The sequence below is a fragment of the Chrysemys picta genome, chromosome 4 (genome assembly GCF_011386835.1).
Source record: "Chrysemys picta bellii isolate R12L10 chromosome 4, ASM1138683v2, whole genome shotgun sequence".
Classification (NCBI taxonomy): domain Eukaryota; kingdom Metazoa; phylum Chordata; order Testudines; family Emydidae; genus Chrysemys; species Chrysemys picta.
Genome location: NC_088794.1, coordinates 113,740,326 through 113,760,345, shown reverse-complemented (window position 1 = coordinate 113,760,345; position 20,020 = coordinate 113,740,326). Strand labels below are relative to the sequence as shown.

The window sequence follows — 20,020 nt, the reverse complement described above, 5'->3', positions numbered from 1 at the left end:
TAAACTGCCCACTCTGTTTCAGACACAGGGAAGTGTTTAGCAACAGATGAGTTTGGACCTGGAAGAGCACAGTTTGTAGTACCCAGCCCAAAGGCTGCAGCAGAAACTACTTACAGAAAAATCTGCTGCTTCAGGGATGGAAAATGGAGCAAACAGAACAGTAGGACTAGTGGAGCCGAAATAGGGAACTGGTGATTAGTTTGGAACTAAAGCAAAACTTTTGCCTGATTTCTATACTGAGCTGAATTCACACACTGACCTTATCAGGCTGGACACTTAAACCCAAGTGCTGCATCAGCCTGGTCCTATTGCTGGTTTCTGCATCAGTGCAGGACTCCATTGGTACTGTCTAGGGAGTCCAGAGGGACCCCAGCAGACCATTTCCCCTGCTCAAGGAACCACTTGTACTCACTATAGCTCTCTTTGTGCACTTGCCCCAAGCTTTCAGTGTGGATCATTTTAAATTAGATCAGGAAGAAAAGGTGTTCTAGAAATAGAGCTGGGAGTCAGTTTAAAGAGTACAGCCTCTCATCACTCCACAACATGGCCTGCTCTAGTGTCTCCTCCAAGGACCCTCCTCAACCCCAAAGAGGGAATGAAAAGTCCTGCTGCCTTGGAGCATGGCACCCCAATGCCACATCATTCTTTGGCAGCACTATGCATCCTACAACCCCATCCCTTTTAAGAGCACACTAGTGAGATAACTTTCCCCTTTCAGACAGATTACTGTAGGGCAGGCACAGCCCAAAGTTCCTCTTCCTTGTGTCCAGGATCAGTCCCTTTAGTCTCTGGTGCCTCATAAGGAACAAGATTACAGCACCATTTCTGGGCTCGGACAGAGGATCATTCCACTAGCAAAATCAGAGGCTGTCAAATTTTACACCACCTCACTAGGGCTTCTTCTAGTCATACCAGGAAAGCTAAGACATTACCATATGGATGTGCTATTTGAAAGGCCACAGGACTTGACACTGCCACCTTTGCTAGTGGATAATGAGTAAGGACAAATAGGCACGTTCCATTCAATTCCCACTGGGGTTCTGTAGGACAGAACATTGGGCAGCTGTTGTGCACCATTGGAGTTGATGGAATGACTCCGACTTCTCTTTGTGGAGTGCACATTCCCACACATCTTCTCATGGACGTCTCCTTCTCCAGCACAGATGGGCAGAGCTGGAATAGCTAGCGGCTGTTATTTAGGATCGAGAGGCAGCAGCAGAGTTGTAGTGAGGGGAGGATGCCTCAGCATTCGCTAAGATAAGTTTTATGAACTAAGTTCCCAAGTTTTGCTTGGAACATATTTTCCTGTAGAAGCTGACTGATAAAATTAAAATTAGTACTCAACAGTAATTATCCTGACAAGCCTCCAAACCACCCCACACTCAAGGATCTTCATAATTTTGCTGCTCTCTGCTTATCCATTCTTGTCACTCATCATCCACACATTTGTCTGCTTCTCAAACAAATGGTTCTGTGCTTTCTTCCACGCTGCCCCTTACATATGGCATGCCCTCTGTGAACCGACCAGTATGGTAACTAAACTGCCTCCTTCAAAACTCTCCCCAAGACCCTCCTCTGTAGTCTTGCCTATGAGATCAGTCAATTATATCTGAGGGGGGAGAGGGGTCACCTTATTTTCTTCATTTAAGAAAAAAATTACTTTTTGATGGTGTCTCTCTTCCTCCACTCTTCATGAGTTACTTTTCATGAACTGTAAGCCATTTGGGGCAGCGACTGTCTTTGTATGTTTCTGTATGTCAGCTAGCACAATGGAGCCCCGTTCTTGCTGGAGCCTCTGAGTGCTACTGTAATACAAATATTAATTATGATTAATAATTTACTCCACACTCCAGACCGGTGTGTTGCTTTTTACAGAGATGCCACATGCATCTCTGTTCTAGGCCAAACCTGACTGAGTGGGTCCAACAATAGTGCTGGAGGAACTGGGAGCACTGGAGCCGGCCCGTCTGCCTTGCTTTCCTCCGTGTTTTGAGCTGCCAGAATGTAACAGGCCTTCCCAATGTGGGAAACATTGCTGGATCTTAACTTGTCTCTTTTCTGGACAGCAAAAGGAAACCCCAAACCACCAGCCTCTTATTAAACCCACAATTCACTGTTTGAATAGTGGGACAAAATACACCCATTAAGGGGCCTTCGGAGAAACCACACAGTACACACTCACTACTCCAGGGTCACCTTCTCATGACCCAGGTCAGCTTTCTGGCCACACCCAACCAGTACAAATCCACTTCAAGACAGTTTCATTTCATGCACAGATTTGCATTTGCTGAGAAGACCAGCCAGAAGAAATGAGAACTGGGGCTAACGGGATGGGAGGTGTGAAATCTGTGTGCGCACCAAGGCTGATCTGGCCAAAGGCCTGTGACATTCCTTCCTGCTTGCTGAGCTTACTAGCTTACAGGATATACATATGCATACAGAGCACAAGTGTTCCAGTCTCCAGAAAATGTTCCAGACAAAGACCTGCCAGAGAAATTCCTGGGAAACCTGACAAACTTAGAGATTTCTTTGTAGTGGCTCCAGCGTATGCATCCATTTAACAATAAAAAAAAAAACAAGTTAGTGCTGCTGCCGCGGATGGCTAAATTCGCCTTTTGCTCCTTCTCAGAGTTAGGTTCTCATTTAAGCACTCTACCACAAAACTTCCCACTGGGAGTGATTTCGAGGGGGCAGGGATGTGTCAAATGATTGATGATCAGGGCACAATCTTCCTCAAACGTGAGTTCCTAGCTGCACAGCCTGCCCCATTTGGCAGCTTGGCAACTCTGCAGATTACAGGGGCCACTTCACCGTAACAAAAGACTCTGCTTCCATTCCCTCTGGAGCCTCAGAGCAGTAGGAGGGGCACAATTCCTGTACTGCAGAAACCACACTGACATTTTCTCCTCCTACAGCCTCTGCTGAGACCCTTCATGTTATTACTGATTTGCACAAGTCAGCACTGTCAGAAGTAACACCCATGCCTGAGAACAAGCAGTGTGTGAAGAACAGCTAAGGGGTGAGGAATAGTGGCCCTACAACGATGCAGAGGGAGAAAGCCACATACAGCAAACCAAAGAGCAACAGAAGGAAAACAAAGCAGCTTGAGACGTCCAAGAGATCTGGGTCCTGACACTTCAATTGCTCAGTTTGCCTGGCTGAGTTTAGGGTATGGATGAAAAAGCTGTTTGAGGCTCATGACACATGAACTAGAAGCAGTGTTGGGGGGTGCAGCCTGAAGAAATGACTGAATCAATATACTCCCCCTCACTGTGAGGGGTTTTTCCTACTTTTTGGTAACTTGGTTAATAAACTAGGGGTCTTACTGGATCCTCTACTGCTTCTGGAGGGCCAAGCCAAGAAGCAGTAGTCAAAACAGCTTTTTTTTCCATCCTTGGCTATGGCCTTCCCTGTTAGATGAGGACCTCGCAACAGTAATCCAGGCCTTTTTACCTGCTGATTTAGTTACAACAATGTTCTTTACAGTGAGCCACAGCAAGGGACTAGGGTGACCAGACGTCCCGATAAAATCGGGACTGTCCCGATATCGAGCAGTTTGTCCCGCGTCCCGACCGAAGTATGGTCGGGACACCGTTTGTTCCGATATTTTGTTTCGGGTGCTTTTTTTTTTTCTTCCTTCTCTCCGTTGTTGCTTAGGTGGCAGTGACCGGCAGGGGGAGCGCCTTTTCAATTGTTACACTCACCCAGCACTTTGGCGGTGGGTCTCTCAGTCGCCGATGGTATTCGGCGGCATTTCGGTGGAGGGTACTTCCTTCTGTGGTGGCAAGGTTTATAACTCACCACCGAAATGCCGCCGGCGACATGCCGCCGAAAACTCGGACAGGTGAGCATAACAATTAAAAAGGCGCCCCCTCCCCCTCCCTGCGGCGGTCCTGATATTTTGGAATTCTCATCTGGTCACCCTACAAGGGACTAAACACTGATGACAACCCTGCTGTACATGGATTTTTATTCCTGTCCTGAGTTTTGTGGTCTTAGTCTAATCTCTACTTAGCTGCCCAAACACACAGTTCTCAGGTCCAGGATAAAAGGAGTTGAGCTGTGTATTTACACATGCGCTTTACTTTGTGTGGCACGTTTAGGCCATGTCTACACTCGTGATCTTACAACTTCACAGCTGTACTGATGGTGCTGTACGATCTCCCATGTAGCTGCTCTTTGCCGACAGGAGAGAGCTCTCCCGTTGACATAATTAAATCACCCCCAATGAGCGGTGGTAGCTATGTCAGCAGGAGAGCATCTCCCACCAACATAGTGCTGTCCACATCTGCGCTTCTGTCACTGTAACTTATGTCATTCAGAGGGGTGTTTTTTCACACCCCTGAACAACATAAGTTATAGCAACAGAAGTGCTAGTGTAGACATAGCCTTAGCAAACTACGGCTAAGGGGACTTCAAGCTGCACAGTAAGAGACAGATAGGCAGCATGGAAAGTAGCTGCACAGGTTTGGGTTTGATCACCGATACCTAGTGGAAGGTCCTTATTCTGGGGTTCCTGTGGCAGACTATTCCTACAAGGTCACCCTGAGGCACTGTATGCTGGCCACCCCAAAGCTCTTCTCCCCCTCCCCCCAAGGTTTAGCAAACTTGTCTGGTTTCTGCTAAAATCCACTTTTTGTCCAAATGAAAAATGTAGAGCAAGAAAAATGCCACATTCTCCTGGGGATCTGTCAGCACGTTTGCTGGACCTTGGGCATTGGCTGGCTGTATAGCGGAGAAGGAGACAGCTCATTCTAGCTCTCGCCTGGGTGGTCTGATGTTATCCCTTTGATTAAACTCCTTGGCTGGAAGAGCTGGAGCTGTTCCTAACGATAGCTGGGTCCTGAAACCTCACACTCTCCTTCACGGAGAGGGGCAGTGCTCCCATCAGGTTTCCCCTCCTACTCCTCCCTGCAAAGCTGGGCCAATTCAACACATTCTTCTGTTCACTGACATTAATAACCACAAAGTGCTACAGCGTGGTTGATATCAGCAGCAGACCCCACGCCCCTGTGATATGAGACCTCACACAGATCCAGTGCTTGAGGAGAGACCCTCTTTTTACCTTACAGCATATTTCAGAGAAAAAGGTGTACAGTACCCACAGAAAGAGGCATATACACATCCATGTGCCCCCTGTCCCTGTGCACACCGGCAAAACACATCATAACATGCTCCCTGCAGAAAGCTCTGCCAAGCATGAAAACAAGCAGCCACTTTGTGCTCTAGATCCATTTTATGAGTGGACTTCAGAAGTAACACACTGTGAAGAACATTGTTGTAACTAAATCAGCAGGTAAAAAGGCCTGGATTACTGTTGCGAGGTCCTCATCTAACAGGGAAGGCCATAGCCAAGGATGGAAAAAAAAGCTGTTTTGACTACTGCTTCTTGGCTTGGCCCTCCAGAAGCAGTAGAGGATCCAGTAAGACCCCTAGTTTATTAACCAAGTTACCAAAAAGTAGGAAAAACCCCTCACAGTGAGGGGGAGTATATTGATTCAGTCATTTCTTCAGGCTGCACCCCCCAACACTGCTTCTAGTTCATGTGTCATGAGCCTCAAACAGCTTTTTCATCCATACCCTAAACTCAGCCAGGCAAACTGAGCAATTGAAGTGTCAGGACCCAGAGAAACAAAGACCTGGAGCTGTGTGTCAGCCTACTGACAGCACTGCAGCCCAAACCACTGCACATATTCATCAAGATATGAACACAATCTTGTCCATCACCAGGAACTCAACCAACAAAACCAGTATAGACTCAATGCCATGACTAGGCCTAACACTGAAAAGAGTCAGGGAAACACAAGAAATCCAGATATTCCTAGTACTACTTCACCACAATCATCTCAATAACCTTACACATAAAATAAAGATTATCTTGTCTAGAATGCAAAAAACATGGGAAAGGAGAAAGGGTCACAAAGGTGGGAGAAGCAGCAGAGCATGCAGATTCCTCATAGAGTTAAGGACTCACATTAGCATAGGAACATAAAAATTGCCAGATCAGTTCAGAGCAGCGGTCCAGCAAATCCAGTATTCTTTCTGATCAATGCTTCAGAGGAAGGTGCAAGAAACTCCATAGTGGACAATTGTGAAATAACCTGCTTAAAGGGGAAGTTTCTTTCTAATCTCTGTCTATCAGTGGTTGGCTTATGCCCCAAAGTCTGAGGGTCTATTCCTTATATAATTTTTGTTATCCTGTCTAATGTAACTGTGCCTGTTCTTATTGTATATAAGTACGTCTGATACGGTTTTGAATCCTGTTAAGCTCTTGGCCTTAATAATACATTGTGGCAGTGCATTCCACAGGTTAAGCGTGTTCTGCGTAAATAAGTATTTTCTTTTATCGGTTTTAAATTGGTTGCCTTACAATGTATTTGAATGTTCCCTTGTTCTATCATGAGAAAGTGTAAATAAAGTTTACATGATTTATGTTCCCTGTGCCATTCATTGTTCTGTATATCTCCATCATGTCCCCTCTAACACATCTCCTCCCTAAACTAAAAGTCTTAATCTTTTCAATCTCTCTTTACACAGAAATCATTCCCTGCCTCTAATCATTTCAATCACCCATCTCTGAATCCCTTCTATTTTTGCTATATAGGTTTTGTGTTTAAATGAGGTGACATAATAAAAAGAAAATTTTCTGCCAGTTTGGGTTAAGAGTTCGGTTTTCGCTGTTGACTTTGTGACATTTACTCTCACACATTCATTTTTCATTCCATTTCCATCACTAATGAAAAAATGGCTCGCATTCTAGCTCAATCAGAGCCGATGCTATCATGAGAACTTAAGATCCAGTAAGCAGGGCATAATTTGTGCCAGGACTTGCCAGGGCTGAACCCTGGCACCTCTAGGCTTGGCAGTTCATAGCCCTGGCACCTCTGGGCTCCTGACCAGCAGCCACCAGTCTCCGGCTGTCCAGCTCTGAAGGCAGGGCCACGGTCAGCAGCAGCATAGAAGTAAGGGTGGCCATGCCATATCATGCCACCCTTACTTCTGTGCTGCTGCTGGCAGTGGTGCTGCCTTCAGAGCTGGGCACCCAACCAGCAGCCGCCGCTCTCCAGCCGGCCAGCCAGTGCTTAATTTGTGCCAGGGCTGAGCCCCAGCACCTCTTTCATTACAAATTAATCACTGCCAGTAAGTTACTTACTAAGGAAGTCATAGGCAAATGATAGGGAGCACACCACTGTTCGTGAATTTAATTATAAACTTTTTTTAAGGTGAGCTGTTGGGCCACACAGGAAGCCGTGGCAGGCCACATTTGGCTTGCAGGCCACCTATTGAGAATTACTAGCCTAAAGCAACAAATAATGAATTAACGATGATGAAATCCAAATTGCAAATTCCTGTCGTACAAGCCAGCCTCCTCACAACTAAGCTGCATGGGCTCAAAGCCTGTGGAAGTGACTTCAAACAATTTTATTAATAAGATAAGTACACCTCTACCCCAATATAACACTGTTCCCTGGAGCCAAAAAATCTTACCGCGTTATAGGTGAAATCACGTTATATCGAACTTGCTTTAATCCGCCGGAGTGCGCAGCCCCACCCTCCCGGAGCACTGCTTTACCGTGTTATATCCGAATTCATGTTATATCGGGTCGCGTTATATCGGGGTAGAGGTGTAATATTCTTATCTAGGTGCCTTCTATGTAACATGCCCTTTTAGAATGTCCCTACTTCAGCCACGTCCCATTGGGCTTTGCAGTTATGTTCTGATTCCTCCAAACCATCACCTTTCAAGGTATTTCTTATACATTTCTAGGACAAGAAGACTGTGTATGTCTTAAGTGCAGCCCTCAGCTACCCAGGCACTCAAGACATAGGACGTCTCTAGACGGGGACAGACACAGAACTGAGAAGTTGCCCCTTGCAGCAGCTGGAGAGGAAGAGTTAAGTTCATCTGCAGGCCCTCTGCTTGGGCTTTTCTGCCTTGGCATTCTATAACTCAAGGTACTGCTGGCTGGGCAATCACTCTGAAGCCTCACTTGAGAGGATGCCTAGCAATACATGCCACCAGGCTGCACTCCAGTCATTCACCCTTATATCACCAAAGACAAGTACCCAAGTGTTTATACTCTGGTCACCCTTCCCCTCTCCCTAGAATGAGAGAGCCCAGGCACTGGGCTGAATTTCCTTTCTTATCCCAAGTTGTGAACATCTATTTCAGCTTTGTCTTTGGCACTACCTCACACCTCTACACATAGATCCGTGTCGAGGTTGTCAAAGTTCAGTCACAGAGTTCTAAAACACAAACCATGGCCATATTCATCTTTAATACAAAAGCAAAGCTTTTAGAAACTGTATATCCCAAAATATATTGTGTCCCAGTTGTTCAGGTCAAAATAGAGCATTGCATGCTGAAACCTGTCATCTCTGAAGACTGTATTTCCATATAAAAAATGAGGAACTGCAATCAGCAGGAAAGTGAGGGAAGGTCTGGGATCCTAACTAATTGCAGTGTGGCCTTCAAATGAGATCCCCCCCACCCCCAGTCTGAGTTTCCTTCTATAGAGGACCCTGGAACCATCCTAAACCTAACCCCTCTATGAGTACATAACTTGGGAGACCCTGGAAGCATGAAAAGCAACACTAGCCACTCTCCTTATACAAACAACATATTTCCAGACTTACAACTGCCTTTTACAAAATACTGGAATGCCCTCAGATTCAATCATTCATGTCTACTGCCTGGCTCTCCCTTGCGGTCCCTACTGATTATGGGGATAGAAGCATTTCCTTCAAACCAGTTCTCTCATCTTCCTCCCCATTCCCAATTCAGTCAGTCATAACATAAAAATGTATGTGTACTCTGCATCACAATTAGTTACCAGGAAAGCATTTAGGCCTTTGTAAGATGGCGAAAGCTATTACTATCTCCATGCAAATTTGTCTCATCAGTAGTGATGGAAAAGGGAAGCCAGACAAAGCCATGAGAATCCCATCAGCCATTTGTAAATAGTGGCCAAAGGGCAGCTGGAGCTTTCTATGCAAAGACTAGGAGACACTAACAAGTAGACCTGTGTGGGAATCAGATTTTTCACTTCAGGGAAGCTTTACGATTTTGAAATGTCTTCCATTCCAAACAGTGGGGGTGGAGGGATGGGGGGGATGGTTTCAGGTCAATCAAAACATTGTGTTTCAAAATTAGACTAAAATATTTAGATTTTGTTGACTTTTTCATTATATATTTTATAATATAAAACAACTGAAACAAAGTAATTTCAAAATGGAAAATCAAAATAATCTGCTCCAAAAATGCTGAAATGAAACATTTCAATCTTATCAAAACCTTTTTTTTTCAATTTTCATTTAGAAACAAATTTTTGTCAAAGGCAATGTATTTCCATGACATGTTTTACTTTTGATGAATTAGCACTGTCTGACAGAAAAAATGTTCCACCAGAAAATTTCTGAACAACTCTACTGACAAGCTTTTGAAATAGAAGAAAAGTCTATATTCTATTCCAAGTATATTTAGAGCTGGTGCAAAGTGCCAGATTGATAGCTTTGGGGATTGAACACTATGGGCAGCAGCAATTCAAGCTTCTCTCATCGTTCACTCCAATGTCCATCCAGACTTAGAGGGACTATCTTCTCTAGGGGCAAGACATCAGTTCAGGTTCCATGACTGACTCAGTCCTTGTCTTCTCTATTGAGTCTGCCAACAAGAGGGCCAAATTCTAAAGGGGTTTTGGTACCATGGCTATCTGTCCATTAGGGACCAACTAAGACCATCAATGAACTTCACGCAAGGGTCACTGAACAGCTGTCAGATTCAGTCAGAGCTACTAGGACTGAACTGGGACCATTAGCCAGAGGCAGAAGAGTCCATAATTTATTCAACCCCTCAGAGTCAGACAGGTGCCTAAAAGTTTTTTTAAATGCTAAAACAAAATAAGTCACATCTATCCCAGTGCTAGGCTTCACAACAGACATTCAAAAACACACAATAAAACAATAAAATAAAAACAGGAACAGCAGTATATACAACTCACTACAACAAACAGCTATTCATCAGAAAACATAGCAAAACATCTCCATCCAGAACCCACCTCAGCTCTCTCCAAATAGCCTTTCAAGTAGATGGACTTTGCCATGTTCCTGATAGTCAGCTGATTTGGACTATTTTATACCAGGTGCGGGATGGGAAAGTGTTATTTCCAAAGTGGAGGATCCAACTTGGAAAAAACACACTGCTAGCAGCCCATCTCTTATTAACTGAGGGAGATCTAGCTTGAGTGTCTCAGCTCAGGTATTTCATCGGGAGAGGTAGTCTTTCACGTAGGTAGAGTCCAGGTTATTTAGGACACTGTAACTCAAAACCAGCCCCTTAAAACACTAGCTGGAAAGCCACAGGCAGCTAGTACAGACCATGAAGTACAATGTCATATGTTCCTGGAAAGATGTCCTTTTTAGCAAAAGGGCTGCCGCATTCTACACTAGCTTGAATTTCAGAATGGAGTTAGGATTTGAATGGAATATGTTTTATCAAAACCCCATTAGCCTGCCACGTGTTCTGTCTAGACTTCCAGTGCTATCATACTGCTTGCCCAGGCATTTCAACAGAAACAGACACACCTTCTGCTGTGCTCATCGGTCTGATACTGTTTCCTGATTCCCATATGATGCTGTTACACAGGGTCAACTACACCCAAAGCTCTTGGTAACTTTACTCTTTAAGAGGCATTGTCAGGAAATAAATCAATGGCAGTACAGCACATCCATCTGATAGATGGTTGGCACAAGCAGTACAAGACAAGAGTGCTTTCACTTAAAGTCTTTACTTTATTTAGTCTCAAGCACATGCAAATGCAACAGGTTAGAGAGCACCCCAAATTAATAGTTACCCCAAAGGTCTGGAGTAGTCTTGAGTAGTCAACAGCCTTTTGATGGCCAGCCTTTTGATGGTCTGCCGCTGGGGACCTTAAGATGGATTCACACCAGAGTTCACTTGGCCCAACCCTCTTTCCCCTTTTTACGCTCAAAGTATCACATAGCTTGTCAATCTCCAATAGCCACTGAGCAAGCAATTTGTTAAGCAAGACGTTTCAAGCCATTAGTTATACAGATGTGTTTTTGCAGAGTCTGCAGTCTCATGAGCCCCGACAAAAACACACCAGAAATCAAATATAAACAAACGTCCTGTCTTTCAAAACTGCATGCTTCACAGTTTAAAAGAAAGCCCAACAGGATGGTGCAGAGTCATGCTCAATTCTCATGGCCTAGTTATGCTAAGACTGCTACAAAGGCCTTACAGCTGCTCTTGGCAATAAGCATAATAATTGATAGTCCAGTTACTGGCAGTGGCCTAGGCACTTTGCTGGGCTGTTAAAATCTCCCCTTACAATGCCATAGTCCAGCATTTGACAAGTCAATGGAGGAATGAGGCAGCTGACTTTAAGGGAGTAAAAAATTAAGAAATAAGATCTGCGAAAGACCTACTTCCCCATCAATCTTCTCCACTGACAGCTGGGGCAGATTTCTTCCTTAGAATGTATTTTTTAGTACTTTGTCCAGTCTAACCATTTGACCAACGGGGCTTCAAGCACTTCCCTATGCAATTTAACTATAATCTAGGAGAGCTTTATTCCTTAATCCCACAGCAGCAAAAGGGAAGGAAATCCACTTTCATGAGATTCCCTCTTCCCAGAACGGTCTGTCCCAGTCCTTGGCTCTGACTTAGGAGAATGTGCCCGTCTTTTCTATTGTCACCAGGGAAACCATACTGCCCACATACCTGCTGTGTAAGGAGGCTGATGTGGCTGGGTGGGGAATATTGTCTGGTTGCTTGTTTTTCCACCAGCCGCTGCAGCTCTGCTGCTACAATACTGTGGTTGTAGCGTCTGCTCTGGGAAGAACTGTTTTCTGCATCCTTGTGCACCCTGGCTGAGCCCACACGCTGCCCACTTGGACTGCGATGGCACGAACCTGCCAAACACACAGTTTTCATCCACTTAGAAAAGTAAAGCAATGTTTCGGGCTGCAGAGAACTCCTCATGCCCTCTGAGGAGGGAGCTAAGACACTGAATTAAATAGGAGAGACTTGTACATTTGCAACAATAGAAATAAAAGCCAGCACGAAACTTCTGCTACAGGCTCCATTATCCACATCTGAGCTTCTCCATACCAACACTGAACCCTCATTCACCTCAGGATAGAACAGCTAATGGCACCCAGTTCTAATGGGCATTGGCTGTTTGTTCTCATGTATTAATTATCTGTATTAGAGCAGGGACTGGAATTGAAGCAGCTGAGGTGTGGGGATTTGAAAGACAGAAGATATTTTTGCACTCATCCTAGAAAGTGAGGGGATGTTAGGAAGCCAAGTGTGTAGAAGGAAGTTACCTCTGAAGAAACATACCTCTTTCTTATGTTAGTTGGACCTAAAACAATTTAAAGCATGGACACTTGGCTCCCTATTCAAAGAGGATCAGTAACAGGTTGAACACAGACATCACAACCTTCTTATGAAGAAAAAAATCAATATAGAAAAATAATTAGAAGACATTCATAGATTGAAATCTGGTTGGAGGGTCATAAACAGAAGGTTATGATAGACAGCAAAGCAATGAGGCGGAGAGGTGTCTTGGCAGGTCGATAGTGTTAGATCTGGATTTAATTTTCATTAATGATTGGGAAGATGGGAATATTGATGAGATTCATAGGTGAATTAGGAGAAGCTGTAAACACCAGTGAGGACAAAGAAATAAAATGAAGGGGCCTAGAGAGATCAGAAACATGGGAAGGAAGTAACAAAATGAGATTCTATTTGAAAAAGATGCAGGTAATACATCTGGGAAGATAACAGAGAAGCCAGATACTCTATGGAAGGAAGAAAAACTTATAAAGCAGGAACAGATGAGAGAGAGTGAGCAGCAAATTGAAAAGGCATCTGTAATGTGATACGGTTGTAAAAAAAGTCAGTACAGTTTGCGGCTGCACAAACAGTGGCATCACGTCACAGATCAGAGAATTATGGTCTTTCCCTTCTTTAATATGATCTGACCTGGAACACTACACCATTTCTAGAAAGATGCTGACAAATTGGTAAAAAGCAACAGAGGGTCCTGTGGCACCTTTAAGACTAACAGAAGTATTGGGAGCATAAGCTTTCGTGGGTAAGAACCTCACTTCTTCAGAACCTCACTTCTTTAAGTCTTAAAGGTGCCACAGGACCCTCTGTTGCTTTTTACAGATTCAGACTAACACGGCTACCCCTCTGATACTTGACAAATTAGTGGGAATTTAGAGAATAGCTACAAAAATTATCAGGGAGCTTGAGAGACTGGGTTATGAGGAAAGATAACAGAAGCGGGACATGGTAACAGTCTTCAAATACTTAATGTCTGTGAATACCAGGAGAGGAGAGGAATTATTTAGAGAAAGGTAAAACAAAGTAAAACTAAAAGCAATGGGATGAAGTTAAAAGGGTACATTTTTGGCTGAATTATCGGGAAACCTTTCCTGGAAGTGAGTCTCTCAAATCACCTCATGGTAAATGGGAGAAGAAGCCCCAGCACTAGGAACTTTTAAAACTAGACCAGACAAAACAGTGGAAAATGCATAGTAGGAAATAATCTGCATTGGCTCCTTGGAAGGCACCTAATGGGACTTTATCAGCTCTGGTTTCTAGGCTTCTCTGAATTCCAGAAAGTAGATCATTCAGACAATTTTATTTAGTTTCAGGATTCCAGAGGTAGTAGGCATACTCCCTGATCCTCTCTATGAGACACCTCTAGCAGGCACTATATCCAGGATGGCCTCACCAAAAGAGCATGGAATCTGCCTATGGGATGAAAGGCATGTCTGGTATTTTTCATACAAAAGCTACAATGACTTTGCTTAAAAGCAAATGGATCCCTTTAAATAAGCTACTGAGCAGGTGCATCAGGTTTATTTTAATGCCAGAAAGCTCACCACATTGTATAAAGCAGTCTCAGTGAACATGTGACAGAGTTTGTTGTCCATTTCAAACCCAGCTCTGCAGGGTTATTGCAGAGGGAAACCCACTCACAGTTAAAGCCTGTATACATGAGCATACATGTAATTTGTAAGATGTTTTGAGGTATGCCAAGATGAAAGGGCCTAGGGAAATATGAAGTTATGTTGTTATTAACATTCCCTTAAACACTGCCCCATTCAGATTTTACTTGGAGGCCTTGACCATTCTCTGAACCTGAGACTAACTGCCACTTCTACTGGATGAGTCTCCTGCAGATCAGATAGGAATCCCCAGCAACAAGAACCCTGCATATACTACTGAAACTGCCCTGAAACTGTTAATAACAGATCATCATGTATCAATGCTGTGTCAGTTGTGCAGTTGAACACAACTACCCCTTCTCACATACATCATTTCCCACCTCTGCCATTCAGGTGAGACCCTTTCATTCCACGCTGAATGAACCAGTTCAATTCCCCATTTATCAGCACAGAAAACAGGAATTATTAGTAGGGAGAGGCTGTTTTATCCCAAAAAGGAATTTAGTGCTGATGAAAGGAGCTAGATTCACAACCCTGAAAATTAAACATTTCTGGCTATCACAGAGCAGGTAAAGGCTATGTACACTTTGCCTTGACCAAGCAGCCTTAGGGGTTATTAGCTGCCTCTACTCTACTCTTCATGGCAACTGGATTAGCAAAATTGAGATTGATCACTGCAGCCATAGGGACAGAAGCCCAGCTTGGACGGTATGAAGAATTCTCCAATTCTAGGAGGAACCTTGACTGACAAAAGATGGGATTACCCAATGACATGTTCACACATCCTGACTGCCCAGCACACTCACCTGCTTTAGCAGAGGATGGTCGGGACAGTCTTTGGCTGTAGATCTGAGTAGCACTTTGAAATGACGAGAAGGGGCCAATGGTGTAGCTGCCAGACCGACAACGATGCAACCCTGCATGGTTAGACGTCTGGTGGGACACTGGGTTTGTGGAGACAGACCAGTTGTCAGGGATTGTACTCTGGCTCTGGAAAGAAGGTGGGGAGGGTGGGGACTGAGTCAGTTTGGGACCAGCTACAAAAGTCAGGGAGGAGTGGTGACCAGGCACCTGTGTGTTTTTAGAGGCTGTGGCATGAGATGACAACTGGGAACTGATGCTTTTCTGGAGCGTGGCACCAGGAACAGAGGAGGAAGCACGAGGGTGGTTGCACCGGAGTAATTTTGACTCATCTTCTGTGGAAGACAGGGGCCCTGTTAAAACAATACAAACAAGCCAATCAGAATGTTTCATAAGTTAAGCAGCTTTCCAGAACCCCAAATACAACAGCAATGTGGCCAAGGGGCCTGTACTTATTGGCCTGATGAAGTCAAGAAAAAACTCAACCACCAGCAAGGGCTGGCAAGATCCAAGCTCTGATTCAGACATATCCTTTCCCCAGGCTCAAAATATCTTGCAGGGCCCTTTTATCACAAAAGACAGTTTATTTCTTCGCCCAGTAATCTTCCCCCAGAGTTGGGACTGGGATTCTCTCAGCTTGTTCTGCATCTAGATTCTGACCACTGTAGTTTCTCAAGATAGTTCTAAATCTACTAAGCAAGTGTGGCTTCTACCTCAGTCATTCGCTGGAAAGCTAACTCTGCCCTGATTTGCGTGGGTTCACTTACGGGATGGCCTGGCTTCTTTGGGCTTGTAGTCTCTCAGCTCTCCTTCTCCACTTGAGTCTGCCACTGAATGTTGGGACTGATTCCTTTGCACTTGTTCCACCATCTCAGGAAGATCTTAAATGAGTTTTGAAAGTTAGGAAGCAGAACAGTTTAAGCTACTTGTACCATGAGAAATGGACTGCAGGGTTTGAATATTGCAGAGATGCTGGATTCTTCCCAATATTTATTGTGGCCTATCCCCCTCCCCTTTTCTATCTCACTGTCTGTTGGCTTGATTCATAGCATTAGCTAATGCAGACCCCAAGCTAGAAACCTACCCTTTCCTTATGCTGGGATCACTAATCACTCAGCTATCAGACCCACCCTCTCTGGGTTCTGCACCTTTACCCTGTGCAAGGACATCCTATCACGACGGTGTCACGCTCATCACCCCCAGACTCCCCATATCTTTATTGGGCTTTCTACTTAGACCTAGATATAATGCCCCTTTGGGATTCTACATTCTCCCCAACTCTATACTGGGTCACCACAGCCAACCCTTGTTTCTTATAAGCTCTGTGTCTCAGTACTGCACAATACACTTACCTCCTTGGGCCCTGCTTTCTGACTGGTTGTTGCTGCTGCTAGGCTTTGTGGTCCTGGGGTTTGTTCCCAGAAATACACTTGCTGACTTATTCTTGTGTGTGTAAAATGTCAGCACCTCCTCCAGGTCACTCTCACTGAGACAGAGAGGAAAAGAAAGGGCCTAAGTGAGGATTCCAGGAGCTTCTGCCATTGCATGACAGTCACAATGGAAACAGATCATGAGGCTGAAGAGGAACAAGCCAGAGAAATTATTGGTCTCCTCAGCCTTCCAGGGAAGGAATGCCTGGAACTGGAACATGCTCTGGTCTGTATTGTGAAGGAGAACAGCTCAGAAGAACTCCCAGGTGCCACTCCCAGGATGTGGGAGGGAAAATTCAGGGACTTCAGGAACCTCCCAAGGCTAAACAGAGAGCCAATGCAAACCTTATATACTATTTTGGGGAGTTCTGTTTGATAGGAGGGGTTCAGCTCTGAGCAGCGGTCATCAGCAAGACTCCACAAGTGCTCACTCAGGTGCTCATCAAACCTAGGGCCATCAACACTGTAACAGAATTCAGCATGGCCTCTGTTTTATATTCATCATTAATGGCTTCATCCCAAGATTAAGGGGAGGACTTAGTAATTAACCAATGCCAGAGAGTCAGTAAGGGGAGCAGTCAACATTTTTGTGGGTCCCACAAAAATATTTCACATTTCTTTTTATCATTTTCTTGGTTACAGAATTATATAGTAAAATCCCACCCCAACGTCCTAGGCCTCTGTCACATCTGGGACAAGTGCCAGTCAGCTTTCAATTCATAGCAATTTTGAGCTGTATTTCTAGTATCATGAATAGCTGTTTTCCTTTCCTTTCCTGCTCTTTGATGCTGCTTTAGCATCATCTCGTGATCAAGTAGTATGGCGGAGGCCAAATGCAACCCTGTATTCAAACCTGACACACTATTGTAATAATTTTTGTACAAAATATACCTTGTGAGGTATCATTTGAAAACTAGCAACTTGCTGGTGAATAAGATCATGGTGAAACGTGTGTAGGAACACTATATGTATAGTTATGAACACAAGCTGAAATTATGACTGCAATGTGTTTACCAGACACATCTGGGGAGGGGGTAAACCTGTTCCTAAAAGACAAAGGACAAGCTAATGCATCTATCCAGGTGTCAAAGTTGATTGGCAATCACCTGTCAAGTGGCCATTCTTTGGCAACCAAGTGGGGCAGGAACAGATCGATCTGCATTTTAGCAAGCGACAACATGGAACCTCTTTCACCAGGAGATTCCATATCTCTGTGCTCACAGCAGGAAGGAACTTTATCTAGGTATAACCCTCAAAAAATGCATTTCAAAGGGTGACTGGACTGTAAAAGGGAGGGGCAAAACCACCCCAGGATCGCTCTTTCTTTCCCTCCCTCCCTTTCTTTCACCTAAGAAGACAAGAGAACAAGGCCTTTGACTTTGGGGGATGATCCTCTTTTGGAATTTTGGTCAGAAATGTGGCTGGGAGCATATGGCAAGGATTTTACCCTGAACCAAATCCAGATTGTTAAATTTTAGCTACTGGAAAGCATTTTATCTTTATTTCTCTTGTAACCATTTCTGACTTTAATACTTTGTACTTGTAATCCCTTAAAAATCTCTCTTTGTAGTTAAATAAACTTGTTTTATTTTTTAATCAAAACTAATCTAGTACTGTGTATAAACTGAACTGTTTGGGTAACTCCAGTTAAAGTAGCAAACTGTTGCACATTGACCCCTTACAGGGGCAACAGACCTCTAACATCTGAGCTGCCCAGGGGAGGGCTGGACAATGCAGAACACATGTTTTGGGGGAAATTTAGGACTGTGAATGTGTTGGGGTCACACTGCAGGTAGTAATCAAGGCTGCTGGAAGCCAGAGTGTGACTGGTGGGTTGCTGACAGGCTGCTGGGGTCAAGAGTTGTTGGACCAGGGCTGTAGCTATATACAGTCACTCAGGATATGACCTGCATGCTGTTTGGCTCTTTGTGAGCAGTCCAGGTTGGGACATACAACAGCAAAGCACTGCGCGGCACCAAAGATTGCACAGCAGACAGTGACAAACCCTCAGTGGTCTGGATTGTACCCCGGAATGTGACAGGGTAAGCAAGCCAGCAGAAGGTTACTGCCAGCAACAGTCACAACACATGACAGTCCAGCAAGGTAAAGTAAATTAATTGCCAGCAGTCACAATTCTGCAAGATACCCTTTGCATATTCACACTTATGGGATGTGCCTCTGGTGCCTCGGAGCTTTGGTGAAAGCAGCACCTATTCAGACAAGTCTTTCAACCTTCAGGGCACACTGCAAAGCTCATTTTTCTCTCTCAGGCCTGGTCTACACTAACCCCCCAATTCGAACTAAGGTACGCAACTTCAGTCGACCTACCTTAGTTCGAACTTACTGCAGTCCAGACGCGGCAGGCAGGCTCCCCCGTCGACTCCGCGTACTCCTCGCGCCGAGCAGGATTACCGGAGTCGACGGGGAGCACTTCTGGGTTCGATTTATTGCGTCCAGACAAGACGCGATAAATCGAACGCAGAAGTTCGATTGCCTGCCGCCGAACCAGCGCGTAAGTATAGACAAGCCCTCAGCATTTGAAGAGTAGGAATATGTAAGGGTGAAGAACTGTTGGATAGAAGGGTTATTTAAGCTTTTGGGTTGCCTGATTTGTTGGTAGTGGGTTACAGTGAGTTGTACTGAACAATTATGGTTGGATATTAATTTTGTTGTATTTTTGAGTTGTGTCAAGGGTGTCAAAAGCCTATGACTAGGCACTCTCTGAGCATGCATATACATTTAAATAAAACAAATACATACATAAATAAAGGACCACCAAGTTTATGAAGGGGCAGTTGGATAAACTCTAGTTATCAAGCGGTAACTCTTAGATTCCATCTTCTCCAGGGTCTCTCAGATTATGTTGCAGAACAAGCACTCATTATCAAAAGGGATGGCTTGAGCTGCTGGAAACAGACCAGATGGTTTAAATCAGAAGTACCCATGCACAGTAATGTCCGACACCATAGTTTTCAGATGTACCTGATGCATCATATGAAGCAGAGAACATGTTTAGAAACTGTTCAACCCTCAGCAGCAATGTCTTTTGCCACCTTCTTTTGTACCTCAGGCAGATGGTCCCAGCAAAAGAAGTGTCCAATTCCAAGCTGGAGATAATATCTGGCCACAATGGCCTGGTAACTGCAACATGGACTCCCAATATTCCTAAAGAGTAAACATTTCTGCCCAAGACATCAATCTTCTTAGTATCTCTGTCCAACGGAGTAGGCTGCAGACTGACCAACTCCAGAGTAAGTCTTTTTACTGCCCACAGAGACCATCAGAGAACCAAAAGTCTGGTATGAAGAAATGAGAATCCCTGCTGTGGGACCAGGAACAAGCAATCTGCCTTCTTGGTAACAGCAAAATAGATGCTAAGGTCAGCCACATATTCTGAGCCACTTTTCTTCCTCTGCACTATGGTGATGAATATTTTCTTGGACCACAGTAATCTCCTACTCTAAAGAGTCTAACATCCAAATCAGCAACTCTTGAAACAAATTATCATCGTCAGAAAGTAAAACAGATACAGTCATCATGATATCATCAGGAGATGGAGAAGACACTGAAGCTTCCGGATCAGTAGCAGAGGTCTAGCTGACATCACCCCTGCTTTCTCCTTATCCAAATCCAGTAAATCACTGTCAATATTGATCAGACATGAAGGAGAGAAAAGTTCCACAACTGGTTGTAACAAAGGAGGTGAAGATTGCGCCTTAGCTCTCTTAGATGAGTGTGTT

General features: G+C 44.4%; 1 protein-coding gene across 24 annotated transcripts in view; it reads right to left on the bottom strand.

Moving 5' to 3' along the window:
• The window catches only part of TTLL5 (tubulin tyrosine ligase like 5), a 222,163-nt gene that overhangs the window by 107,437 nt on the left and 94,706 nt on the right, over positions 1–20,020 (bottom strand). For 19 of the 24 annotated variants that reach the window (XR_010601104.1, XR_010601105.1, XR_010601106.1 and 16 more), the window contains 4 exons: positions 16,203–16,336; positions 15,618–15,731; positions 14,796–15,203; positions 11,744–11,934 (listed from right to left, as the gene is read on the bottom strand). Coding sequence is in view for 15 of the 24 variants with exons in the window: in XM_065595548.1 (XP_065451620.1) it covers positions 11,744–11,934; positions 14,796–15,203; positions 15,618–15,731; positions 16,203–16,336 (847 nt within the window). In the remaining 9 variants the exon portion in view is untranslated. The remainder of the gene's footprint in view (positions 1–11,743; positions 11,935–14,795; positions 15,204–15,617; positions 15,732–16,202; positions 16,337–20,020) is intronic. The other 5 variants (XR_010601107.1, XR_010601108.1, XR_010601109.1 and 2 more) reach the window with 1 other exon arrangement.